The 27,978-nt window shown below is 36.8% G+C and overlaps 3 protein-coding genes and 1 pseudogene across 6 annotated transcripts; 2 read left to right on the top strand and 2 right to left on the bottom strand.

Annotated features, from left to right (window-relative positions):
• The first annotated feature begins 787 nt into the window (after nt 1-787).
• LOC147499881 (guanine nucleotide-binding protein subunit gamma 1-like) lies at nt 788-4,210 on the top strand. The gene is made up of 4 exons (XM_086561635.1): nt 788-1,238; nt 2,876-2,928; nt 3,036-3,080; nt 3,186-4,210. The coding sequence occupies exons 1-4, from the start codon at nt 1,110-1,112 to the stop codon at nt 3,268-3,270; spliced, it is 312 nt and encodes a 103-aa protein (XP_086417761.1). The 5' UTR covers nt 788-1,109; the 3' UTR covers nt 3,271-4,210.
• Nucleotides 4,211-5,808: 1,598 nt separating this feature from the next.
• Nucleotides 5,809-8,092, bottom strand: LOC147499882 (uncharacterized). Of its 2 annotated transcripts, none has more exons than XM_086561633.1 (3): nt 7,953-8,092; nt 7,165-7,583; nt 5,809-6,816 (listed from the first exon to the last, which is right to left on the bottom strand). In XM_086561633.1, exons 2-3 carry the CDS (start codon nt 7,561-7,563, stop codon nt 6,091-6,093), a joined length of 1,125 nt encoding a protein of 374 aa, XP_086417759.1. In that variant the 5' UTR covers nt 7,564-7,583; nt 7,953-8,092; the 3' UTR covers nt 5,809-6,090. The 2 variants fall into 2 exon arrangements, with proteins under 2 accessions (XP_086417759.1, XP_086417760.1); XM_086561634.1 differs by lacking the exon at nt 7,953-8,092 and adding an exon at nt 7,708-7,836.
• Nucleotides 8,093-16,997: 8,905 nt separating this feature from the next.
• On the top strand, nt 16,998-22,573 carry LOC147499883 (PH, RCC1 and FYVE domains-containing protein 1-like). 2 transcript variants are annotated; one of them, XM_086561636.1, is made up of 8 exons: nt 16,998-17,101; nt 17,327-17,423; nt 17,670-17,868; nt 18,931-19,017; nt 20,360-20,484; nt 20,593-20,679; nt 20,785-20,893; nt 21,936-22,573. In XM_086561636.1, the coding sequence occupies exons 6-8, from the start codon at nt 20,651-20,653 to the stop codon at nt 22,197-22,199; spliced, it is 402 nt and encodes a 133-aa protein (XP_086417762.1). In that variant the 5' UTR covers nt 16,998-17,101; nt 17,327-17,423; nt 17,670-17,868; nt 18,931-19,017; nt 20,360-20,484; nt 20,593-20,650; the 3' UTR covers nt 22,200-22,573. The 2 variants fall into 2 exon arrangements, with proteins under 2 accessions (XP_086417762.1, XP_086417763.1); XM_086561637.1 differs by having other exon boundaries at nt 20,395-20,484.
• Nucleotides 22,574-23,089: 516 nt separating this feature from the next.
• Nucleotides 23,090-27,889, bottom strand: LOC147499884 (aminopeptidase M1-like; annotated as a pseudogene). The gene is made up of 11 exons (XR_015196111.1): nt 27,674-27,889; nt 27,463-27,579; nt 25,917-26,374; nt 25,709-25,830; nt 25,576-25,628; nt 24,841-25,018; nt 24,628-24,742; nt 24,432-24,499; nt 24,285-24,360; nt 23,747-23,824; nt 23,090-23,628 (listed from the first exon to the last, which is right to left on the bottom strand). The product of XR_015196111.1 is annotated as an aminopeptidase M1-like (transcript).
• Nucleotides 27,890-27,978: the final 89 nt, after the last annotated feature.

The raw sequence follows: 27,978 nt of genomic DNA on the forward strand, positions 1-27,978 counted from the left end.
AAGCGTTATGCAGTCCTAAATGCGGATTCATGTGGTTATTCGTTGTACAACCTTTTGATGCACATTCATGTCAGTCATGTTCTTCATTTTAACAAAAAGGGAAGCATGCGGATTGCGTAAAGCAAAGTACAAGATTTCAACTTTCAAGGACAGAATATGTGAAAGGAAAAAAACGAAACTGCAGCTTCGTGCAACAAAAGGAGATACCACCAAGTGTGCAACAATGGTTACTTTAAATCTAAATATCTAATAGAAACAACCTGGTCTCATCAATGAAAAAATAATCAAAATATTTATTGATATCAAGGAAAAATAAAGAGAAAAACTGGAAAGCCACTTCGTTAATGTGAATGAAAAAACAACAACATCAATTGGTGGCACCACACAAAATGTAGAATAACACCGAAACCTAACAACTCCCAAGCAATTTGTACTTCGACAGACTGTTTGGTTATGCGTTATGACTTTACCTGAACATCAACGATTCCCTTGTTTCAGGTGTAGATCGCATTTCCAAACTGCGCTTGAACTGAAAGGAAATGTATTTGTCATTTTCAGTGAATATATGGGGTGAAATTTGGTTTCCACACTGCCTTTTAACACAAAAATTAGATGAAATTAACCATAGTATTGAAGAAATAACCCTTGTTAATCTACAAATTATCTTTTGTTCATTTCCTCTTTTTAAAGTCCACCAAGACATCATATCACTCAGGATAGTAGACCATTTGACCCAAACCAAGGCCCACCCATTCAGCACATATATATTTTTTCATTTCTTTTTATTAGAAAGAAAAACAGCTTTCAGAGAAAAATAAATAAAAGAAAAAACGTCCTTTAAGAGAGACAAAAACAAAACAAAACTTCTCTCTCTCTCTACTTGAACAAAAACAACAACTTCATTTCTCTTAGCTGGTTTTGAGATCTGTCCGTCTGTCTTGGTGTTCAAAAAATGAAACAAAAGTTTCAAGCTAAAAGAAAGAATATTTTTTTTATGTCCTTGAAATGATTCTATTCTTTCTTTTTCAAGCTTCAACGACTTCTTGTTAGTTAACTTTAGAGAGAGAGAGAGAGAGTTGTGGTGGGTTGGTTGACTGATTATTCACTGCATGGCGGCGGAAGTAGATTCTACAGTAGTAGTTGTAGTAGCAGCAGCTGGAGGAGTAGCTGATACAAGAGGGAAGCATCGGATTCTGGCTGAGTTAAAACGTTTAGAACAAGAATCCAAATTCTTGGAGGTAAAACTTTTTTGTTTTTTTTCATCTTTATTAACTTGGGTGTTTTTAGATTGTGTTATGATGACCCCATTGTCTGAAATGAATGTAAAAATTTCATCTTTATTCATTCATACTTGTGTTTCCACTATATAATTATCATTTGAAATGCGTGTTGAATAGTCAACTTTGAAGTTTGAAGGATTGAGCTTTAGATGTTTTTGTGACTTCGTTTAATGAACTGTTGTAATGTGCTGATTGGGTATCTTTCATAACAGCTAAGGGTAACTGATAGAAGAAGGGGGGGGAATGGGTAAGATTTGGTTGTCTTGTGACTAGATTGGAGGTTGAATAATATATTAATATCTATATACTCATTTTAAACTGCGGAATCTGTAGATTATATTCATGTTAGTACGTTACATGTTTGTTTTGTTAAATGCTAATCCTGAGCTTGTTTGGAATACCACTCAAGTGGTCTATTGAGGGTTGGGAAATTTCAAAGGCAGCCGTGGGGTTTGTCGTTCTGCTTTGTAATAGAACAGTGTAGAGAACCTAGTGCAGATTTAAGTAATTGGGTGGTTATTCTAAATTTGTATGCGTGGTTTTTAAATTTCAATTTTAAACTCAAAGCCTCCAAGGTGGAATTTCTGCGGAATGTACATAGGTGGTTCAGTTCTTCCGTAGTTAGGTACTGACTTGTGAGCAGTTTGTAGTTTACCCGGGTGAAGATCACATTCTACGGCATGCTTTAGTGGTTTAGCATCTGTATAAGTTGGAATTTTAACCAGTAAAACACTTTGTGCGTAGGTTACAACTTTAAATGGTTGAGAACTTGAGATTAGGGGTAGATTACACAGAACAAAAATTTAGTATGTTGAGTTTTGGTGGAAGAATGTTTGCTTTCAAAACATTTTGGAAGATAAAGTTGTGATATTTACCTCGTGATAGAATTAAGCAAATCTACAGTTCTTTCTCTCTTCAAATGAAACTTATATCTGATCAAACTCTTAGGGAGATCCACTGTTCTTCCATCCAATGTCAGAGTTCGTGATCAATGTGTGACCTACGATGTTGATTTAGATTATCAAGGGCCAAGAGGCTGACCAGTGGAGCAATATCTAATTTTGTGATAATCCAACTTTGTCATAACCGTCATATTTTGGTGCTGCCCAACATTGTGGTTTACACACCTACCTATTGCTATTGAACTGTCTTAAATAATTTAGCTGGCAAGATAAGTGACTTGCAGATATCATACTAGCATAGCAGGCTCAAATGGTCAATCCGCCTCCTTGTGTAGTACTTCCTACTATTTGCATTGTGTGTAGAAATCTTCGTTGGACTCATTCAATCTGTATGAATGCTTAGTGTGTTGCCATCTGGAGCTTGTAGCTATGATTTTTCTTGCCATTAACATGACGTGAGCATATATGCCGTATCTTCTGCTATATTGCAACTAATGTTTCAGTCAACCTCAACTTTTTTAATTTTTTATGTACTTAAATATGGTGTATCGAATCATCATAATCAATTAATTGGGCATTTAGTTTAATTTGTTAACAGCGCTGTTACATCACCATGAGTTACACACTTGCACTTTTAAGAGTTCACATACATCAGTTGTGGTCTGACATCCTTTTCATGATATTTGCATTCAGGAAGAGCTGGAAGAGCTAGAGAGAACAGAGAAAGTCTCAGCTGCATGCCAGCAGTAAGTATGATAGTTTGATAGTGTGGAAACAGGAGTACAACTGTTGCATTAATTTTAGGGTGATCATTAAAATCAAGATTGTCTTAAGATTGGTTTGTGCCTGACAGGTTGCTGCTTAATGTAGAAAGCAAACCGGATCCGCTCCTGCCAGTGTAATTACTATTACCGTTTCTTATATAAGAGTTGTTAGTTTCATGCTTCCTACTTATTGCTGTTTCGTTAATCTAAAATACTGTTCATATATTCCGGTCTGGCAGAACAACTGGCCCAACAAACCCATCTTGGGATCGGTGGTTCGAAGGTCCCCAAGATTCACAAGGTTGCAGATGCTGGATATTGTGATTTTCATTGTTATAAAGATTTAAAAGCAGTTTAGATTTATTGTTAGAGGCCTAAAGGAATGTTCCAGTAGACTTGTTTCAAAACAATTGATATTTGTGATAAATGTTGGATCAAATCTCCAGGTTGCACAAATAGGGAAAATTCTTTTCAAAGGATATTTAACTTGAATTGCCTTTATCAGAAAGATACCCTGAGTCATGTGGCACAAGGTTGTTGTCCAATCCAGACAAGTGGTAGTGAGTTATCCACATGTTCTGTCTATACTTGGGACTTGATGGGTTCCATTCCAAAGTGGGTTGTAGACTCTGCCCTGCAAGTTGCACAGAACGCTTGAATTCTGAGTAGTGGCTCTTGATGCTGTCAAGTTAGGAAGGTGATCTCAGCCTGTTCTTGGTTCTACTTGTTTGCATATGTAAGTAACTGAATGGCGAAGATCCTCCTGCCCACAACACACGGGTGGTGAGAAAATGGCAGGCAATGACAGTGATGTTATTTTATATCTGGTGTAAGACAACCGCGTCAATGAAGTTAAAAGAGCAGATAACAATATTTGCAATTATATGTTATAATGAGGGCATACTTTCTTTATTGAAAATCTGTGGAAGAAGGATAGAGCTCATAAAATGTTCACAGGGAGATAAGTTAGGGACGGTCCATGATTCATGGAAGGATAAATTAATTGGTGTGGAAAAGCCCACTAGACCTCTAATGATATGGATAAGTGCGCTTAAGGTATAATAATTTCTCTCTTTTTTTCATTTTCCTTTATGTAATGTTCTGGTATAGAAAGGATCTTGATGAATGTGGTAACGCGTCTCCGTACATGTTTATGGTTCAGACTTTAACTTCCAGGATTGAGTCTACGAACTCATGCTGGATGTTATTAGAAGTGTTCATGGTTTATGTAGTTAAATGAATAAATCCATATAGTTCTGGTCGATTTGTATCTCTCATTTCAGTCGTAAAATTCATCACAATCACCAAATACTGGTAAAAGCAACGTGTCAGAATCAGAATGCTTATTTGAAACTCCTTTCCTTTTCTTGTCGATTTCAGTGAGGTCAAGCCAGAGAGTGTTGTAGTGTGTAATGGCTCTTTGGATGCCATTACAAATCTCAGTCTGATAGCAAGAAAAGAGTTGAGGTAAATCATCATCATGAAAATTCGGGGGAATCGTTCTAGTTACCTATGGTAGAACTGCTTCTTCTGGGATAGTCCTAAATCTTTAGGAAGTTCAAAGTTTTTATGAATTCTTTTTCTAACCAAGACCTTTGTGTATGTGAAAGCTGAGACATGGTTGGGTGGAAAACAAATTTGCCGGCAAAACCTTATGAGTAGGAGAGTTACCCAGTGTTTAATTCGAGAGCATTGAAATCCATCTGAAATGGGGCGGGGAATATCTAGTTTTGGTGCAGAACTATACTAAATGGAACAGGAGTGCTGGGCAAACAAATATAAGAACACATATTAGCTAATTCCGGGATTGACTATCCTCCTCTTTGACATACACCACACTAGCTGAGAATTCAACATTTTTTAGAACATAAAAATGGAAGTTTCTTGTTGATGCGGTGGAAGTGAAAAGAGTACGATCTACATTTTAAACAGAGTGGATTGGCTTCTGACAAAAAACTTGTCCCAACCTAGCAGAATTTACCTTCTCCAGCAGACCAGCAGCTGTGCTCAGCACTGCAGCTGTCTTACTTTCTTAACCTCCACCTTATTAACGAACATTAACTTGTGCCTAAACTATTAGATTTCTTTCTACTTCAGCACTTTAATCCTATATACTCTTCATCGGATGGAAAAGATCTCTCTTCTAGACACTAGGTCATGAGGTAGCACGAGCCTGCTAATATTCACCATCCTGTCAATGCCTGAATAACTGTGGTGTTTACTGGGTGACGTTTTGCACCTTCATTTGTTTATGTAATGAACCAATAATCCTATATCGACCAAATTACAATGAGGTCATTGTATTGTTGCCACTTTGTTTCTCACATTTGAAGTGATGGATTTTGCGTGTACACTGCTTCTCAGTGATTTGTGATGTCAACATAAATCTGTGTGTGGTATGGTATGTTTTCACTCCTGTTTCCTGCTTTTCATTAATCCTTGTAGCATCCCAACTGTTAATTCCAACAAGGCTTCCTTCACACCCAATTTGTACACACAGAAATTACCGAAGAGGGTGAAACCTCCATCAAAATGTTGATGAAGTGAACCAAGGAAGCACACATTTTGGAAATGCTAAATAACCAAAATGAAAGAGATAATTCCTTATAACCATTATGCATTAGTATGAATAATATTTCATCATTTAACAGACCCGCATCTTTAGTCAACTTATAATATATGTAAGAAAAGAATCAAAGAAAGAACATGTATCATGTGTATCATAGGTTAAAGTTTATTCTGATGGGAATAAGATGTCCTCAAGTAATCAAGAACAAAACAGAAAGAAAGACTTGTCAGTTGGAAAATTTAGGCAGCACACATGCTTAAATTATAAGAAAAGAGTCCTACAGAGAGGCACACTGAGCAGAACCAAATTTAAAAAATAAGACTTATTATATTAACCTGTCATACATCATAAAACAATTTAGTCAGAGGTCGTAGAGCAATAGATGGTCTCGAGAACAAAAACTTGATTTATACATACGTGAAAGATGGACAAAGAACTAGTGGAATATCTAGAAGTTCCTAGAACAAAGTCTGCTTCATGATTTGCTGTACAGAATCAGCAAACTGTTAGAGGCAGCCTAATATAATACCAAGTACTCTAGCCCTACTAGGAAAATTGTTTGTCATTAAAGATGACTAATGAACTTGAGAAGATAAGAGTTGTCTCAGCTGGAACAGATGTTCTTCATTTGAAATGTGAAGAGAAAGACGTAAGTTTGTTAAGAGAGACTCCTGCTCCCAGCTTAGAGGACCAGAAGCATACAGTGCTTGCATGGTCAATCTATATGCATGTAGTTCTAGCTTATGCACATCAGCTTCTAACTCAACTTCATCATAGGATGGTGAGCATCTCCTCCCCGACTCGGATGCACACAATGACTCAGCTTCATTAAAGGAACTACCAGAATCGTCCCTCAGATTTCTGAAGTTCTGACTAATGTAGTATACAGGGCCATTACTGCTACAGCTAGCAACAGAGCTCTCATCACTCTCTTTGGTAGGGCAAACAGGAAGGAAATATGTATGCAAATTGTTTGTTTCCTTTGTCTCAACATCCATTTTAGATCTACTCATGCATTGCTTACCAAATTTCCATTTTGGCGAAGAAACAACACCTACCTGTTTAAGCAGTGTTGGACTTCCTATGGACCACATGTCATACTGTTCCGCTTCTATCAAACTTTTCCTTCTCTTAACACTTCCACCCATGACTGCATCTCTGGCTGATGATTTGAAGTTGCATTTATGCTCTCTTTTGGAAGTACTGACAGGGTAGTATGTAGTAATTTTTTCCCGCCCACTATTTTTTCTTGTGCCAGCATCTTCATGGTGTTCATGCTCTGGGAGCAGCTGTTCACCAACCTACATGTATAAGTACCACGCAGTCAGAACTAACAAACCATTACATCGCTATCATCCTCATAAGCAGTCATATTATTTACTTCTCAAAACACCATTGAAATCCAAAATGTTCAGGGTTAAGAGTGCAATAAAAGGCACTCAGGCCAGACTATGCAGTTCTAATGGAGACAATTCATTTACATTCAGACAGCAACAATGATATTGGAGTAGCAGAAGACAAGACTACTAAGTTTCATTGATAATTAGAACACCACTAGATAGGTACTATATCAAAAAGTAAATCATTTCAGTACATAATGATTATTATAAACTGTAGTTACCACGATGATAAGGTAAATTAATCCATACCTTCTCAGTCACAACCCACTTGTTGTTTTGCCAAGCATGCCGCACCCTTAAATTAGCTTTTTGGAATCCTTTAAGCTGGATGGACCCAGACAGTCTAATCACAAAATTGTTATTGTTCAGCACCTTCACGACCTTTCCAACCCTCCAACAGTGAAGATCAAAAGCTTCTGTGGTATCACCAACCACCCATTCCTCTCTTCCGTTCACTGGCTGCGGATAAGGCCTAACATCTTCCTTGCATACGTCTTCTACAATAGGATTTCCCTCGGAATTAAGAACTAGATCATATCTGACCGTGCATGTATACCTATCCGCTGAAACGATTATACCAGGAAACCAAGATTCAAACTGCTGTTCTCTTTTCAACACTTCCACCTCATTTCCTTTTTTGAACTTCATGGTTTCACTTACGCTTAATCCTGTTTGGAGCAAATAAATCGCAATTAAAACGACAACTATACGACCTACTTTGATCCAAACGTAGAATAAACTTAGAGATGAGTCAGTTTAATTTGAGAGCCTAGAAAATCTAAAAATACATACAGACATAATGCAGAATCCTACTAAACTTTTAGCCCATTCTGACAAATACCCACCATCCAATTCATTGCAATAGTAAAAAAAATCAACGAAAAAAATAAGACCAATACATAAAGCATTTTTATTTGGACTATAGATACCATTTAACAGTATTGGATTAACATAAAAAGGCTAAAAAAAAAAACTGTTAATATACAAATTTAGTGCAGAAAAAGAATAAAATAATGATGAAAGTTAATGAAACTGACCTGGGTTTAATCAGAGGAGTAAAGTGGGGGTTCAAAACAGATTGAAGGGTTGCTTTGCTTTGGTAAAGACCACAATCTTGCCTATGAATGGCGTGCTGTTGTTTTCCTGGAATAGCGTTTGAAAGCAACATAAAACCGGTTTTTAGTTTGGTAATATCAAAATATTACATATTAATTGGCCCACTCATGTCAAATTCCTCAAGTATGTAACAGTTCTTTGGTAATTCTATTTTGCCCATTCTAAACTGTTTGCCAACAAGTAGTATCAAATTGTCAATGCATAAAATGGCCTTTGTCAATGAAACTTATTTACTTTAATTCAAAAGAATTTTTATGTATTTAAATCAATATTGAAAATATTAAAACTTGTGCTAATTGATTCTCATAGGTTATATCTTCTTTTCCTTTCTCAAAGCTTCAATAATCTAAGGATTGACCTTTTGAACTAATTGGTATACACACTTAGTTTTGTATGTAAGATATTGGACAATGATACTTAAATGCTAGTTTCTATTACTTTAGATCAAAGTACAAAATATCGCGATATCTATCGAAATTTCAACAAAAATATATAAATATTGTGATATGTTTATAGATATATAAGACTGCAAATATCAGTGATATTTTGATGATATTTGTGATATTTAGAGATATTTAACAATATTTTGTATTGGTAACAATTTTATTTAATATTTATTATTATATTTCAAATAAATATAAATGATATATCAAGAAATATCTCGATATTTTAGATATATCTACACTATTTGCCTATAAAACAATGTAAAATATCTCAAAAAAAAAAATATATCCATGATACATATCAAGAAATTGAATATCGATAAATACTCATATTCTAATATTTTATACTATGCTTTAGAGGGCGTAACTGCTAGACATATTTTCGAGAATGTTTTGATTTGATATTTGTATATTGTGGACGAAAATTTCTTAAGGTATCGTTGCACTATTTATTTTCTAAGATGTTGAATTTTTTAGATACATTTGTATGTTTTTTTGTTAAACATCTATGTACTGTTGTCTCAACTTTGTTTCTTTTTGTTTATGCAAAATTGTGAATGTATATCATTTGGCAATATTTGTGGTTTTGTCTGGTCACATGTAGGCTGTAGACCCAGGCCTGAAAGGTTAAGGCCAATATCACTTATCAGTGCCAAACTGCCAAATGCTTGACTGTGCGGTTTAAATTGAAAGAAGGCCAAAAAAAGAGTTATAAAAAAACATGGTTTCGCCTGGGGACCGACTGCATGTGAGGGCCGACATTTTGTTCGTGTGACAAGTATTTGTCACTCGTGCCTTGATCGCTGAGGGGTTATAGGTCTGATTGGAGTGCTGATCACAACATCTAATGTTTCAATAAATTGAGGTATGACTGATGTTTGTCACTTGACAGATGATTCTAATAAGTAATATTTTAAGGCCTGGGCTACCACGAGAATATCTTCAGAGGACAAGGGTTTCAAAACCGTTGGATGTGTGATCCATCTGTCCGAAAATCAAAAATAAATCTTTTTTTTGTTTTTGTTTTTGATTTTCAAACCGTTGGATCACACATCCAACAATCTCAGATCTCGTCCCTAATCCTCAGGTAAACGAACTCATATTTTAAAGCTTTGAATTTAACCATCTAATCACATGAAATTCACTCGAGTAATGAATTTTGTAAATAGTACACAAATTCTACACTTGCAATAAAGCATTCTCAATCAGTCAGTTCTACAATCAGGAAAAGACTGAGGATGAAAGGCTCTCCTGCGGCCAAAAGCAGCTTCTCTTCTCCCCTCCAAGTTTTTGAATTTGAATTCTGAATAGATTTCAAATTAAAAAACCTTCATAGCTTTCTGTGCTAGATCTCATGTCTTATCTTTCTTTCTCTCGCTCTAGTGACTTCCTGTCTTAGAATAATCACTGTTTTATAGAAAACCTTTCTCTCCTCGTACCATATTAAAAGATAGCTTGCTATATAGTCAAGCCTGTCTCTTTTTGGTCTCCTCATATCTTTAAGGTAGTCTGAAACAAAGATTTTAGCTTGGATCGTGCGGAAAATAATAATAAAAAAAGATGACAAACAATAACTTAGTTATGCTGAGAGGAGAATCATCAGGTTCCTCTACTCAAACAAAGATTGAATGACTACAAGTAGAAATGCAAAATTTGTTTAGCTCCAAGGAAAAGAAAGTAGTGGACATCAGGTGCAAGAACTCAGAGAGAGTTACAAATGGGAAAAACATGCTACTGGGCAAATTGTATGGAGAAAGGAAAATGAGTATCCAAGAAATAGCTGATGAGCTGCACCAGAGTTGGCAAACCAAAAGTCAGACGAGGCTGGAACTGATAGCAAAAAGGGCTCTATAAGATACATTTTGATAACATAGAGGAATTTGAACATGTGAGAAAAAATGGACCATGGATGGTACATGGGTTCATTTTGTCTACCAAGAAATGGAAGAGTCAGATAAGTCTGGAGGAAGATCCATCTTTTGACATGGTTAAGTTATGGATCCAAATCTTTGGGTTACCAGAAAATAGGATTAATGAGGAGAACATTAAGAGTATTGGGTTAAGCTTGGGTAAGGTCAAAGCTATAGATCTGAATTGCTCATCTGAATTCAAAAAGCCGGTAGCAAGGGTTCAAGTTAGCATGGATATAAAAGAAAGATTGCTAAAAGGGATCGACCTACGCACTGAATCTGGGGAAATCTTTTCAGTCACTTTCAAGTATGAGAAACTTGATATTTTCTGTTACTTCTGTGGGAGAATAGGGCATTATATTTACTTCTGTCAGCAAAAGGAGAAATATTGTATAAATCTTCTTAAGTGTGAAGGATCCCCTCGAGACATCAAACACAACTTCTCTTTCTTGCTCAGAGCGAATATCTTCTTCAATGAGATGGCTAATCTAAATCCTACCTCTGCCACGTTCTCGGGTACACCACAAAAACCAAGGTATGACCAGATTCCGACGAGAAACAAGGGTGCACTTGGAGAAAGACTCTGGGGAGGATCTAGTAGCCATGCCACACCTCCACGAGCAAAACAGGTGGCAAGAAGTACAACTCAGATACCGTTGGATCTGGACAGGGGGTGGGCCACCTCACTCCAGCAAAAGATGTTGAGATGACCGTTGGATCATCTGATGTCTCAGACAGGTCATACAAGAACGTTGGAGGCCAGTTTTTAGTGGACCCAGGGTTACTAGAGAGTTTTGGGGTGGATTTGTTGGGCTTGAACAAAACAAGAGAAGGTACAAGCCCAATGAGATTGGCTAGGCCAGAAATAGAAGTTCATGGGCAGGGTTTGTTAGTCATATGGGAAGACAAGATGGGCTCTACAGATATGGACCTGGAGCAGGATAACAGGGTTGGTAAAACAACACAAGAACAAGATGGAGTTGGGTCTAAAGAGAAACAGCTGGAACCGATCCACACCAACCCCAATATTCTTTCATCGAGGAAAAGATGAGGCTGAATATCTTCACTTCTCTCTCTCTCTTCTTATATCATCACGCCTGGTAATAATGATAACATATCAATCTCTAAGCCCCCCCTTTACCTCAAACAACTCAATCTCGCCACTCTATGAACCTATCCCGATCTATAGATTTCATAGTTTATCTACACGAGGTAAGGGGTTTAAATCTTTGGCTTCTCGAGGTCGTAAAAGGAGATTGGTTTAATCTGGGTTTGGTTTAAGCAAAGCTTATAGTGTTGTTGGGGATATTTTGGATAGAAAGCGGAAAGAGTGTGAGCTGAAGACTTTAGATACAGATATGGATAACAATGATGAAGATGGTTGGGTGAGAAGGAGCTTAAGAGTGGTTGAACATAGATCCAAGAGGGCATGCAAAACAGCTAGCTGACGACTTGAGAGCCAGAGGGGAAGGACATCTGTTAATTCCAGAAGAGGCAGATGTTATTCCTATTTCTAGTGACTCAGCAGAATCGGTAGCTTCCTTGGGGTCTTCTGGTCCGGCTATGTCTAGTGATGTTTCTGCAAATGACTTAGCAGAAGTGGAGAACTCTTCCACTGACTCAGGTGAATCAGTGGTTTTGGACTTGATGGATCATGTCTTGCCTCTGGAAGAAGAAGATCCTTATGAGCAGGTGGTACCACTAGCTGTGAAAAACCCATATGAGCTAGCTTTGGTCCCAGTGGTGGAGCAGAATCAAACAGATCTTGTTGGATATGAAGCTGATTTTGAAGGGATGATGGGCCAACCTGAGCCTCTTGCTCTGGACTCTTCATCAGTGGTAAGTTGTCTTCACTTCCAAGACTTGCAAGGGACTATAGGTACGTCAGCTACAGGTAAACAAGGTAACCTTGATGAAGTTGAGGAGGTTGAGAATGATGTGTTGGAAGGTGTTTCTGGAAACAGTGGGGGTATGTTGGTTTTTCCCCCAGGGTTCGCGGTGGTTGTCCCCAAACAGCTACCTCTAAGCCCATGATACACGCCTGGAATTGCCGGGGAATAAATTCATCCACGGCAATTCAAAATCTAAATGACATGTTAGGTAAATACGATCCTGATATAATGTGTCTCTCAGAACTAAGGTTGGTAGTGATCGGATTAGTAGGGTTAGTATAATGGTTAAGTACAGTGGTTGCTTCAGTGTCCCAGCTGTGGGGCTTAGTGGTGGGCTTGCTGTTCTCTGGAAAGAGGGAGTGGACCTGGAAATCTTGGCAGCAACTCGAAACCAAGTGACAGGTAAGCTTAATAATTATCATTGCACTGATTCTTGGTACTTCTCTTTTGTGTATGATGAGCCTTTAGCATATAATAGACACAAAGTTTGGAAGGAGCTTAGGAATATGATGTAGCCCTCATGATCCCTGGGCCTTGGTGCATGTTTGGAGATTTTAATGCTATAACATCCCTAGATGAAAAAATTAGGGGGAAGAAGTATTTTTGATAAAAACATGCTAGAGTTTAATGAGCTGATTAATGATCTTGGTCTTATTGATCTGGGGTTTAAAGGCCCAAAATATACTTGGAGCAATAATAGAGCCCCACATGATCATATCATTGAAAGATTAGATAGAGCAATGGCAAATGATGCATGGCTCCTAACTTTTCCTCACATGCAAGTTAATAATGTTGTTAATGCGACCTCTGACCATCTATTGATTATGATTAATCTCAATAATAAGGATGATAATAGAACTGAGCATGAGAAACCTTTTAGATTCTATAATATGTGGTTTTCTGATAATACATGCATGCATGTTATAGATACTACTTGGAATTCTATTATGCATAATATGCCTGATGTGAATGTGATTCTTAAGCAAAAGGTTACTCAACAACATCTTACTATTTGGAATAAGAAAGTTTTTGGTAATATTTTCACTAACATAAAGAAAGTGCAAAAGGAGTTGGAGGATGTTTTGATAAAACCTTTCTCTTCAACCAACTATGAAAGACCTAAGGTGCTTAAATCTGAGCTGTTTGATTGGTTGGCTAAGGAGGAGAGTTTTTGGAAACAAAAATCCACTACTCACTGGTTGAAAGATGGAGGGAGAAATACTAGATTCTTCCACCTTTCCACCATTTATAGAAGAAGAAAAAACAAGATTGAGAAACTTAAAAAGAATGATGGGAGTTGGAGCATAGGCAGAGTTGAAGTGGAGGCAAACATTAATATATACTTTAGAAATCTCTTCAGCTCTTACCAACCTCAGGATAATGAGAGTATTCTCAACTTGTTTCATCCCTGTATTACTGAAAGGGAGAATAATATTCTTACTGTTGTTCCTACAAATGAGGATATTTGGAGAGTGGTCAGGAATATAGGCAGCCTGAAGGCCCCTGGGCCAGATGGTTTCCAAGACTGTTTCTATCAAACTACTTGGGATATATTGGGAATAAGTATCTCTGCCTTTGTGAAGGACTTCTTCATTAAGGGGGTGCTTAATCCTACCTTTAATGAAACTTTTATTGCTCTTATCCCCAAAGTAAGTAATCCTGAGGTTGTGGAAAATTTTAGGCCTATTAGCCTTTGCAATTTCTGTTATAAGGTGATTTCCAAAATTTTAGCCAATAGGCTTAAGTGTCACCTGAATAAAATTGTCTCTCCCTTCCAAGGGGCTTTTAGAAAAGGACGAAACATAGGAGATAATACTGGCTTGGCTTGTGAACTATTTCACCACATGAAGAATATGAAGTCTAAGAATCATGGGTGGGTGGCCTTAAAGATGGATATGGCCAAAGCCTATGATAGGGTCATTTTTAGACAATATTTTTGATAGATTGGGCTTTAATCAAAGATGGAGAAATCTTATTCAACAATGCTTATCTTATGTATCTTTTCAAGTCTTACTGAATGGTTGTCCTCTCAACAAGATTATCCCTAAAAGAGGCCTCAGACAAGGGGATCCTCTTTCCCCATATCTTTTTATCATCATGTCTGAGGCTCTGTCCAGGATAATTACAAAAGCTGAGATGGATGAGAAGTTCCATAGGATTAAGATCAGGAGAGCTTCTCCTCCTATCACCCATCTCCTCTATGCAGATGATTTGATTTTGTTCACCAGAGGCAACTTTGCGGATGGGGGTCACCTGAAAACCATCCTACAAGATTATTGTACTGCCTCTGGTCAGTTTATCAACTTTGATAAGTCTAGTATTTTCTTCAGTAGAAATGTGAAGTTTAGGAATAAAATCAAGCTTAAAAATTTTGGAAGATGAGATTGTTTGATCCAAAGGATAAGTATCTGGGTATCCCTATTATGTTATCTCAAAAAAAGGCAGAGGATTTTGATTATTTGGTAGATAAGATACATACTAAAATCAAAAGGGTGGAAGGCTAAGGTACTATCTCAAGCTGGTAGGGCTACTCTGATCCAGTCTGTAGTACAAGCCACCCCTTTGTATGCTATGGCCACTTATATGCTTCATGTGTCTACTTGTAATAAGATAGACAAAGCATGTAGAGACTTCTTCTGGCATGGCACTGAAGATTTAAAAACTGTCCACACCATTGGGCAGGATAACATTTGTAAACCCAAGTCTGAAGGAGGCTTGGGGTTCAGAAAGATGAGGGATATGAACTTGACAATGCTTGCCAAGCTTCCTTGGAAAGCAGCAATAGATATAAACTCTATATGGACAAAAACTTTAGCAAGTATTTATGAAAAAAATTTGATTGGTGACATTTGGAAACCTCCTGGGTATGCTTCCTACTTTTGGAAAGGCATACACATAACTTATAACCTCATTAGTGGGGGTTTGATTTGGGAGAATCATAGTGGAACCTCCACTTCAGTCCTGGATGATCCTTGGGTTTTATGTAATGGAAAGCCTAAAACTCTAAGGGAGTTAGGAGTGGAGGATTCCAATCTGAATGGCCTCCATATGGCAGATTTGTTTAAAGAAGATGGGACTGGTTGGGATGAGGCCAAGCTAGCATCCCACTTCCCTCTTTTTCTGGCCCAGAGGATCCAAGAGGTTTTGATAAGACCTTTGGACATTGGCAAAGATAGAATGGTGTGCAGTGAGGACAAGTCTGGGAGGTTCATTGTGAAATCTGCCTACAAACATATAACTAAGGATAAAGTTGTAGGACAGAGCTCCAGTTTTAGTTCCCACACTATAAAGCTCCTCTGGAAAGCCAAACTGCCAGCCAATGTCCAATTCTTCTTATGGAAAGTTTATCTGAATGTCTTACCTATGGGGGACAACCTGGCAACAAGGAAAATGAGTGATAACTTCTCCTGTCCATTGTGTTTCAAGACCTTAGAGTCGCCAGATGGTCATGGTTTGTTCTTTGGGGTTTTGGTGAGGATGGTTGGGTCTAGAGCTATGTGGTTCTCATCGGACTTGGGTATGAGAATGGAGAGTCAAGGTAGGAATAAGGTCGGCCAAATCTTTGGTTACTAAATTCATGACTTGGTGTCATAGCAAGAGATATCCCAAGCTGGGATAAAAGCATGCTACTTGTTATACAATTTATAGATAACAAGGAATGAAGCTAAGTTTGATAATAGAAGACCTAACAGAGAAAGAACAATCAGGAGAAGTACTGTGGAGGCTGACAAATGCTACACAGGTCTTGCAACAGGAAACCCTGAACATCTAAACTCTAATCCTCCTGTGTCTTACTATGAACAAGCTGGTTTTGATTCTATACTTCCTATTATCTCTAATGATTGTATTAATATCAGGTTTGATGCATCATTCCAGCCCACAACAGGATGGGCAGCAGCTGGCACCATAGCTTGGGACAATGAAGGAAATATAGTAGGAGCAGGAACCAGAAGATTTAAAGCCAGGTCAGTAGAAAAAGCTGAAATGGTGGCAGCTGAGGTGGCAATTTTGCTAGCAATAGCTTATGGGTGAACTGCAATTCTTTTGGAAGGAGACTGTGCAGAGTTTATCAAAGCTTTCAATAGCCTTATTTGTTTATGACTACACTTGTAAATTTAATTGGATCAGTAGGGTGTCCAATGGAGAGGCACATTTGTTGGCGAAATGGTCTAACCATAAGCAACAAGTGTGTAAGTTGCCAAGATACCTACTGACAAACCTGTAATGTTTTAGTGTTTCTCAATATATATATATATATAAGATATTATCGAAAAAAAAAACAGTTGTACAATCAGGAAACAAAACCTGACATGACATGTTGAATAAGAGGATTTGGGCTACCACGAGGATATCCCTATAGGGATGAGTGTTTCAAGACCGTACGGTCCGAAAATCAAAAACAAAAAGGAAGATAGAGAATATGGGTTTGTTTTTATTTTGGGACCGTTAGATGGGACAATGAAGGAAATATAGTAGGAGCAGGAACGTAAGATCCAACGGTCTCGGCCATGGCGTCCCCTATAGGGATATCAGAGTTTATCAAAGCTTTCAATAGCCTTATTTGTAGAAGAACTCGAATAAGAGACTGAAACTCATGGGCCTGTTACCGATGGCCTTAAACTACAACTCGGAATGAGTCAACCCAATAGAAATCCAACCCGCCAAAATGACAAGCGTAATACCCAAAATACCCCTATATATATTCAAAGTTTTCTGCTGGTTTTCTTCCTTGTCTCTCTCATTTTTTTTTTTTCTCTCTCCTACGATTATCTCTTCCACATTTCTCTCTTTCTCTTTTCTTCCAATGAAACCCTAACCCTAAAAGGTAAACTCTTAACTCTTCTATCTTCATCACTATATATGTATTCATTCAAAATTGAACCATCATATCATTTTTTTATTATAAATTCTTTCCAATTTTTATATTCTCGTGTCCACTTTTTCAATTTTTTTTTATTATTATTCATAAAATTATGCTTATATATAAGTTATGTTTGGATCACCATTGTTGTTTTATGAATAATTGGATGCATTTGGATATGGTTTGCAGGTGGTGGATTGTTTTTTGTAAAATTGTTATTGCAATGCCCATAGGAAACAAGGCCTTTTCCAGCAGATTTGAACAGCGTGGCGCGTAAATTTTTCTTGTGAGTGTTTGTACACCTTTCCTCACGTTTTGTATTATGTATTCGATATAGTCAAATGTGCTTTCGGTTTCAGGTGATTTTTGTTGTATATCATTGTCATACATTGTTAAATTTAAGGTCGTAGAACTTGTGAGGGCGAAACATTTTTTGAAGACACTTAGTATCACTACAGTAGTTAAATGTTTGTTACTTAATGTTGTTAGGGGGATTCTTGTTGATTTGAGCTTTTGATCTATTTGGTTTCAGAGGAAGTTCGAAGTTGAAATTGATGTTACGTTACGATAAGAAACAACTTCATCTATGAAGACTGGAGTACCCAAGTCACCACACCTGATGCAGTTATTCCAACTGGGGATGCTTCTTCTACAGCTGTTTTTTAGGAATTCTTTCAGATGGAATGGCAGATCCTGCTAGTTATGTGAATGCTGAGCGCGATATCGACCAAGTAAGCATTATTTCCAGTATAGTATCTTGTTCAATTTATTGAAAAATAATAAGTTGAATTACAACATCGAGGGCGTTTCTTTCTTTATTAGCGTTAGTAGATTCTTATTTTGGCTACAATTATATAGGATACAGATGTGTCTTGTCTAATGCATGGCTTAATCGGCCCTTCCCATTGTATGATAACACTAAATGAAAATTTGTGAGGCTAATATCGTAGATTTTTTTTACTTTATTTTCTGATATTCTTGCTTTCGCTATTTTTTATCCCTTTTTGTAAGTTTTAGAACAGGTTTAAGTTAGTATGGAAACCAGCATAGTCTGTGACCATAACTTGATATGCCTTCATATGATATCTCAACCCCTCCTAGTTCAAAACGTTTCACTGAAGTTTCATGTGTCAACCTTTTACATTTATTGGAAGCAAGTGCTAGAAGCGTGAGGAAATTATGCCCCCTATCTCTCAAACTCTTTGATACTGCTAAAAACATTTCATTGTTTTAAATCACCTGGTTCTTGGCCCTGGGAAGTGTTGTTTAAATCACCTCTCACAATGAATTGAACTCATCTTGTATCTTTGGTTCCGACAAAAGTATAAAAAATTCAAGATCTTGATGATTTGAGCTTATAGTTGATATTTTCAGGTTTTCTATAGTCTGTAAGTTACACAAATTTTCATCGAGATTTCTACAATATTTAAATTTGACATGTGGAAAAATCACCATGGGTTGTTTATTTTTCTTTTTTTCCAAAAAATATGTTGTTTTGCTTATTGATTTCCTGATTTATAGACATGTTTTCAAATGTATACCTTTGAGTTGAGTTCAATTTTTTTTCGGTATTTCTTAGTTGCAGTTGTTTTAGTGACAGTCTAGAGTATCACAGTTTCTTGTATGGTGGGTGACTTGATTTTTCTCAGATACTGTTAGATAGTCAGTAAAGTATAATTATTGGTGTTCACGTGCTTTGTTGCTTCGTGCAATTATCTTGTTGTGTAACCAATTTTTTTTGTTACTACGTTTAGCATTTTCTTAACTTGGACAACATTTTTTCTCTTTTGAAGGCCCTTATCGCTTTGAAGAAAGGAACTCAGTTACTCAAGTATAGTCGGAAAGGGAAGCCTAAGTTTCGCCCTATTATAATTTCAGTTGTGAGTTTTATTCTTGCATAGTAATATGCATGTGCAGCTAACTTTTTTGTTTTTTATTTTTTCTTATTCGTTCATACATTCAATTCACCTAAGTCATTTAATGTGGCAGTTCTAGTGTTGTCAAGCATGCTTAAACGTCCATGACCGTTACCCTCTGTGGTGATGTGATCTACCCAATGCTCATCATGAAACTGAATTTTCTTCCCTACAAAACTCAATGTTTCTTCTTTTCTTAATTTTTCTTTCCCTTTTAATGAAATTAAAGAAAGTCAATTGACCGAATGGAAAGAAGACTGAGCAGTGAAAATTTCACATAGATCAAGCTATGGACATAAATTGGTGCGCTTAAATACAACCTTTGTAGTTGCAAATAAAACCTAGATAGAAGACCCCTAGTCCCTATCACCCAATTGCCAGATCCCAGCAGAGACCCTAATCTGCAAGTTTTCCACCTTTTCTAAAGGACCTGCCTATTTTTTTTAGAATATAACTTTCAGAAAATGGAGTGAGGTAGGTGTTTGGTTTTTCTGGTCTAAGGCTCTTTAAGACCTTGTGTCCTCTCTCTCTCTCTCTCTTTCTCTCTATTGTTTTCATTCTTCTTCTTTTTTTTTTTTTTTTTTTTTGATTTAACATTTTTTGGATAATGAATTGATTGTCATTGTAGTAAGTAAAAACATGCGAACGAGCCCAATCTGCAACAAACTAAGACTCTTGATAAAGCAAAGAATAAAAATAACTCTTATCATGAAGGTTACATTAAGACATTTTAAAAGCACAAGATGTTATTAGTTAGGAGTTTGTTATACGAGAAAGTTAGGATTTTAACAATTACTTCTGCTAATGTGTATCGGTGTGCGTGGCACATGTTCCTGAACTAATGCTTTTATTTTCTCTTTCATTTTCTTGTACAAGTGGTTTGTGTTAAGAGTGTGCGGTTCACACTACTAGAATAGTGCTATTATTATAGCCATCGTTCCTGTAAAGAAGGTAGGAAGTAAAGTCAGGAAATCCATTTTGCTCTCCAACATCATTGCTGGCACAGATAAGGCATTATTGAGGTTATTAAAATTTAGGAATCGATACATCAAATTTCTTTAATTTGATTGCACGAGTACATTACGTGTTTCTAAGTTTGCGATTGTAGTATAGACAATAATGTCGCCTGTCAGAATATTTGCACATGAAACACTGTAGGTGAGAAAGAACTTGCTCCAGTTTTTGTTGATAATTTTCTTTCTTCCTTCATGATTGAGTCGTCTACCAAGTCTGTGGAGCATATTCTTTTAGTGTTTTTGGCCAGATTTATCCATTTGTGATGTATCTAATTATCTATACGTTGCAGGTCTTTCATTGCTTACCATCGGTCGGTCTTCACAGGATGAAAAAACATTAATTTGGCTCTCACACGGAGAGGAAAGGAATCTAAAGTTATCTTTAGTCTCAAAGATCGTCCCTGGACAGAGAACTGTGAGTCTACTATATATAAAGTTATTAACATACTTTGTCGAACTTTAAATTTGCAAGCAGATTAGGGAACTTGTACTAATATAGTGCCTTGATTGTTGGTCTCAACAGGCTGTATTTAGGAGATTTCCACGTCCTGAAAAGGACTACTTGTCATTCTCTCTGCTATATGGTAATGGTGAAAGATCACTTGATCCGGTTAGTGTTCGAAGGCAGTTACCATCTTTTCTGTCATTTTCATACGAGGTTGTATGCTGATTTCTAACATAAGTACATAATTTCTTCACTTTTCCTATGATATAGATTTGCAAGGACAAAGTTGAAAGTTGAAACAGAAGCGTGGTTTGCAGGCCTAAGGTCCTTAATTTCTACGGGCCAGTGCAGTAGGCGCACTAGAAGTGATATTTCAGATGTGGGTTGTCATCCTTACTTTAAGTATATGCTTTCTAGTATTTTAAGAGAAAGTTCAATTTTTTTTTTTTTTTTTGATTGGCAAGCCTGTTTTAAATGAGATCAGTAACTCTTTGATGCTGGCGGGGTTCGAGCCCCAAACCTCTGGTATCATCACCCAAAGGTTTTACCGACTTTGCTAGTCGGCTCCTACGAAAGTTCAATCTATGGTTTGGATACATCTCTTAATCTTTTTCTGTGTTTAACCCAATTTAAACATTGCTTCCTTTATAATGCTTCTTTCTTTCAATGAACATGCATGTGTAGAATGAATCTCTTGGCACACTAATATGTAATAACTGTAGTTTTTTTTTTTTTTTCTTAAATATGGGGTCAGTTTAAGTTTCCACTTAGCTCCCAATTGAGACCTTTAACAAGGCTAGAAACTTGTTTTTTCAATTAATGATTTCTCTGAATTAGAATAACAGACAGAAATTGACAAAAATGGTGCATGTACCAAAAGACAATATATGTCACTGATATAGCTGCATTATTAATAGTATCTCTGACCATTTTGCATAATGTATTTGAATCCCTTATCTCTAGGGGAGTTACCTCCGTAAACTATTAGTACTGGGTGGACGTAAGTTATGTGGACTTGGCTCGGACATGGCATTTTAAGGCCTTCCATTTTCTAGGGTCTGTTCGTCATACAGGTGGAGCAACAGCCAATATGTTAATAATAGTGATATATCACAGGTATTATTTTGTGACGAATGAATATGGACTCAGCTAGTTAAAGGAACTGGATATTTTGTGCGATAGAAATATGTTACACTGATCAATACATTAGTTGTAAGCTTTGATTGGTTTCAGCATTACATTTGCTGTCTGTTATACTGTCTAACTTTACGTAAATTTTTAGAACGTAATATATTTCTAGAATATACAAAACTGGTGTACTTGGTTTAGATTGGTCATTGATAGGTTAGAATATATTTTTATATTCTATGGCAAGTAATGTTCAAAATAGTAAAATCACTGTTTTTTTCAACATATTGCAGTTAAATGGTGGAGATTTCATCCAAAACAGCTCTCGTCCTTTCAGTGCAACACTAGAGGCTACTTCGAGCTTTCTAAGAATCGCACACTCAAAGTCATCCGACTTTTCTTCTCGTGAACCTCCTTCAAATACGACAAGTTCAGATGTGGGGTCAGACCGCGCAAATATGCAACTAGGCCTCCAGCCCTCAGGGGTGGAGAATGCTTCAACCAATTCTTCCAGTAGTGTCGCACCTCCTGAAGTAGAGACATCCCCATCTGAATAACTTCAGCTGATGCAACAAGCGGTCCAGCAGAGGAAGTAGACACAGCACCAGGTAACATGGGTTAATGTAGGACCAGCTGCGAAATAGAATCAACACCATCTCCACTACTTGGAATCCTGATATAGAGGTGGAATATTGTCAAGTACGAGATCCATCACTGAATATTTGGCTGTGGAGGGATCCTATATTTGGCCTCATTTTTGGTGGATCAAGATATAGTTGAAGCAGCCAAATGGATCTTTAATTCTTTTATTCCCTTATTCCTTTATTCCTTTATTCCTTTTTGTCCAATATTCATTTTTGGATCTATTTTGCTACCACTTTACTGTACAGAAGATGGAAATTTTAATATAGCTTACATTTGTCACTGTAAATTCTAGGTATTCTTTTGACATTATAGTTACTTCATATCTAGCACGGGGACTGATTTCCTTCCCCTACTATATGTGTAAACCTAGTTTGTTGTTGGCATAAATCTATTACCTCTGATCAGTATGTCTATATAGAAATTCTTATTTAGTCAGGCTTCGGCCTTTTGTGTTGCTTCTGTCTACACTTTTACTGAAGTCGGGCATCAGACTATATACTGCATTGCAGTGGGGCGTGAGCGGAGCATAGTATTTCGTTAATTATAAATTATATTCTTTAATTTAATTAATTATAAAAACTCACTCATTAAATTAATTATTATTTAATTATAAATTTTCTTCTAAAAACAAATTTATAACCATCAAGAGTTATTAGAACCTGACCTTAGAACGGTTTTGAAACAATCACTTTGAAGTTCAGTTCAGTTCAGCTCTAACTATTTTTAAAAATTTTCACTAATCACTTTAAGCCAACTCAACTCAGTTTGGTCAATAGTTCAAGGATATACTTACTAGTTGTTATGAACAAATAAGAAGGATAATTAGGAGATAAATCACTTGTTCGATTTACAGGACCCTCCTGGAAAACACTTCAACCCAGTCTGATCTGAATTATAGGGTTACCATAATCATTCGTTCATTACAATTAATCAAAAAAAGAGAAAAAAAAATGTGGTCATCAGAGAGAATACGTTAAAACATATTGGTTACTGTACCATCTCATTTCAACGAACAAAATGTTTGCTATGGAATCCCATGTCCTGCATGGTTCTATCAAATCTTATTTTGCACAATTTTTCTTCAGAACTTGAGAGGTCGGGCAAAGAGTTTCATGCCTACTAACTTCCATGTCAGAAGATCAAGGACCTAGCTCTCTAGTAGTTCCTGTATGCCAACTCTTTGACCACATCTGCAAGAGACTTCTCCTCTTGAGCGCTTTTAATACACTTTCCATTTATGTGGACACGTTCAAGGCTCTGCTTTAAAGTCCTTGTTATCGCAGGGTGGCTGCGGCTAGCAAAGAACTCCTCAACCTCAAGTGCCTTCTCAGATGTAGAGAACTGAAACAAAGGAAATGAGGCCGGTCATCTATGCAAATGTTATTTAAGTGTTTTCAAATTAAAAACGACCAGCATTAACAAGCACAAAAATAAAAAACTTCAGGTGGGGGTGACAGACCTTTGAGACAACAGCGCTGATAAAACAAGTTATTAGAAACCCAGAACCATAGGTCATCAGAAGGCGATCCCAATTGTCCTGCATCAGAATCAAGAAGCAGCATTGGTATTAATATATTATTGTTCCCATACCTAAGGCAGGTTATTATCATAGGTGATGAGTTTATACATTCAGGATCTGTTTAACTTCTGAAATGCAATCGTACTATACTTTGATCCATAAAATGGTTCTCTTTTAAAATTATGTTTGCTGTGAAAAATTCACTCATGGGTGTCCGACACATTAAAATTTCAAATTTGGCTGATTTCTTGTGAAGAAGATCCCATAACGCACAAAAAACCAGTGCAAATTGAAAATCCTATACCCATCAATATATTGTTGACAAATTTATAAGTTGTAAAAGGTCCAATCAAACCGTACAATAACTTCTACGCATCGTTACTATAACGCATATAAGTGTGCCTGAGTGCGAACTTGAGTGCACTCATGCATAGGTTTCCACATTACATACAAATATACAATACTGAGAGAAAGGTACCTTCAGCCATCTCCAGGCAGTTTCACGGCCTTTCCCTGCTTACTCCAAGTCCATAAATGGTAACTTGACTTCGCACCTATGTAAGAATAAAAAACAAGTAATATTAAAAAAAAAATGCTTAGAGATGCACCAAAAAAGAAAATGTACCTCAGAAGACAACAAAAAGTTCAAAGCTTCAAGAACAATGTCAGAATCTGGACAAGAAATCAGTGAACCTACAAAACATGTAAAAACAAAATTTAAAGGAAAGGTTTTCTATAGTATTACAATAAAACAGATACTTCTAATGCATACAATTACCAAGCAAACAAAAATGAAACTTTCATCTATGAACTAGCAGTACCTAGAATACGGGTTTTCTCCTGGCTTAGATCAGTCTCCCTATAGATTTTTAGTAGAGATTCATAACCCCATCTGTTGGATTTGTTGACAGTCTGCATCACAGCAACATATGCAGCCTGCAAATATTTTGATTTCAGAAGAGATCAATGGACAGCTAGATTGAATTGAACAAAAGTCAACAATATAGACCTATCAGATAACTGAATGCACTGACCCTTCTTGTGTCAGGAGGTAGAAGCGGAGTATTTCTATCATTCAGGAAAGCACGAAACCGTTCTATTGCTTCTTTTTGTGTTATATCATGCCCAAAAACAGCAAGGGCAGTTAAAATCTCGCCTCTCAACATTGCATCCAAGTGGCTCTCACTTTCCTTTGGCTCCCAGCCTAATTTTCTGAAGAGTCTCCAACATAAGATAATTTAGTGAAGGAAATTGTAACACAACCATTTCCGTTTCAAGCAAGTTCTAAAACAATCAAGTTACTAGATATAAAGTTTACAACTTATTATAACAAGAATTATCAAACAAGCTAGTTGGAATGACATTTATCCTTCAATCTTCGTTCTAGTCTTTCTTTACTTTACTTTGGCCCATTATTAGAAAACAGAAAACAATTCACTTAGCCAAAACGAAGGAAATGTATAAAGTTAGTTGAGGAAGAGAAATCCCCATCTTTGGACCCCATCGTGGAGACACTTAAGTAGGATGAGCAAGCAGGCCATTGTTTCGGCATCTTGGAAAGCTTGAGGCAGAGAGGTTCACGTATAGAACATGAACAGTAAAGAATATTCAATAGATGTACATTCTTTTTGGGGAAAGGTTTGGTTTAGACTTATATCAGTTTTTCAGGAAAAAAAACATATAATATCCTTTAGCTACTAATGGGATAAGAATATTAGACTTGATCCGCAGAATTCTGAAAAAGATTGATCAAGAACAGTTTGATGTACTCTGACAAATCAGGACAGGCATCAGCAGCAACCTTTGCAACTTTGTTACTCACCTGAGGAATCAGGAGACATGATATTAGTGGCAAAGAAGCACAGACTAAGAACACATATTAACTGTGGACGTCAACATTACAGTGATCAAGTTCGACAGCACGGTATAGTCGAGTTCTGCCCTGTACGCACTCATCAAGCTAAACAATGAAGACAGTGACTACTTGTAAGCCATAGAGAGAGCATATGAATCATCCAAAATGCCTGACAAAACAAATAATATGAATGTGAGTTTCTGATCATTGCACAAACTAAGAATCATATATATGGCATGGTGAACATCATATTACCAAATCTATCTGTTGCAGAAAGATGATTGGTCTCTATTGCATATCGGAGTCTGCCTGCAAGTTCATCATCGTATTTTACTCCATAGAAACCTGTTTGGTCAACATTAATTTTGAACAACTTTTGGTGGTTATTTGTAGCACTTGAAGTGCCCAAAAGTTCACTTATATCCATGGTTTCTTATTTTGTTTGTAACAGAAAATTCTTGTGAGCACTATATGATCCACAACATAAGGTTACTGGGACAATCCACTGGCCATCTCCTTAAAAAACATACCTGATCAAACTCCAGCTTATTGCCTTTGACACTGACACTGACTACTGGATATCCCTTTTGCTTTGTCCATGAATTCAAAAGCTTATTTACAGGTTCACCAGATTCCTTTTCCCCAACAGCCCATAAATCTTCTGTATTTGCATTTGAGCAAGCATATTGTTTTATATATGAAGCCAATGACCTCTGAATGTATCATAAAACTCACATTCAGTTTCAAAGAAGTATACTAACAACATATTTTCAAAATGAATTCAATGCAATAAATGAATGGAAAACACTTGCTAAAAGCTTGGTCAAATAGACTTTAATTTGTACATTCTAGTCATTGTTTCACCAGTATGGTACATCTTTGGGAAACAACCAATTATTTCATTTTCAAATTCAATAATGTATAATACGAGTTAAAATGGCAGACCACTTATCATACAATCCCAATTCTTGATCACTTCATAACACTTTTGCACTAGCCTCCTAAGATGGACAGTACAAAACCAGATAAAATAAAAGCTAAAACAAAACATATAATCTTAAAGAGTATGAATAACAAGTCCAGGGCATCAGAGAATCTCCCACTTGGAGACTAATGACAATCATATGTTGAAGTACTGCAACTGAGACATGACTCAAAACTTTGTAAAACTCAAAAATAAATAAATATCTCAGTTCCGTCATCAAAGCTCATAGGAAGCTTTCAACAGTCACTATTCTATCTAAAACTTCAAGTTCAGCATAAACTAAATGGGCTACTATGCTTTGTCAAACATTTGACCAATGCTAGTAAAAGGGGAAATGTTGCTTGCAAATTGAGAACATATATCCTAGGAGCCTTCAAACTACATAAGTTTGTTCATGATAAGAAGTTGGCCTTAAAAGTGCCGGAAATCAGATATGAACTGCATGTAACCCTCCCACAAAACTTTTATTTTTCTTCTTTGATAGGTGAGATTTGTTAGTGTGTGTGTTGTATGTGTTATTTTTTTTTAAAGTGAATGAGATTTGTTAGTGTTGGCTGGTCTTAAAATCTAAGGGTGGAATTCGAGCTAATCAAGCCGAGCTTCACTATGCTCAACCTCAGCTCGTTTATTAAGCAAGCTTTGAAAAAAGCTCAAACTTGGCTCATATAATATATGAACGAGCCCGAGCCGAGGTTTTAGTGAGCCCGAGTAGCTCAGTTATTTTACACTACGATGATCAAAGCATGTTTAAACAGTGCATGTCCAGACATCTAAAGATCGTGTGGAATTCATGAGATACCTATTAATATTCCTTACCTCAATGGGGTGGGATTCTGTCAGTCCATCTAGCCTAAGACCCTCAGTAATTTCATCGAGAAATTGAGTCCAAATTTTCCACTTGGGAAATAATCTATCAGCTGCTAAATAGCTCACCTACAACACAAGACATCGAAAATGGTTTAGTGCTTTTTTCTCTAGCATTAAGATGTTACTAAAATTACATAAAGATAGACTGCCTGAAGAATACCCAAGTTGCAAACCCCTCATTGAGCCATAAATGTGTCCACCATTCCATTGTTACAAGATCAAAACAGGGAGTTGGCTAACCAGCTGAGAATTGTTGTGAGATTCCAGAGGCTAAACTTCATGTCCAATAAACTCAGGTCATCCAATGTATTAAACATTGTTCCTGTGGCACCTAGTAGCCCCCGATAGCGACAGTTCGTATAAAGTCTTATTGCATGTAGGGCACTCTCCCCCTACGCGGGGGTCGGGCTTCCCTTGGTGGGACAAACCTGAGCATCTTTTTTTTTTTATCTAATAATAATAAGA

Source organism: Coptis chinensis, chromosome 5 (assembly GCF_015680905.1).
Source record: "Coptis chinensis isolate HL-2020 chromosome 5, ASM1568090v1, whole genome shotgun sequence".
Lineage (NCBI taxonomy): Eukaryota > Viridiplantae > Streptophyta > Magnoliopsida > Ranunculales > Ranunculaceae > Coptis > Coptis chinensis.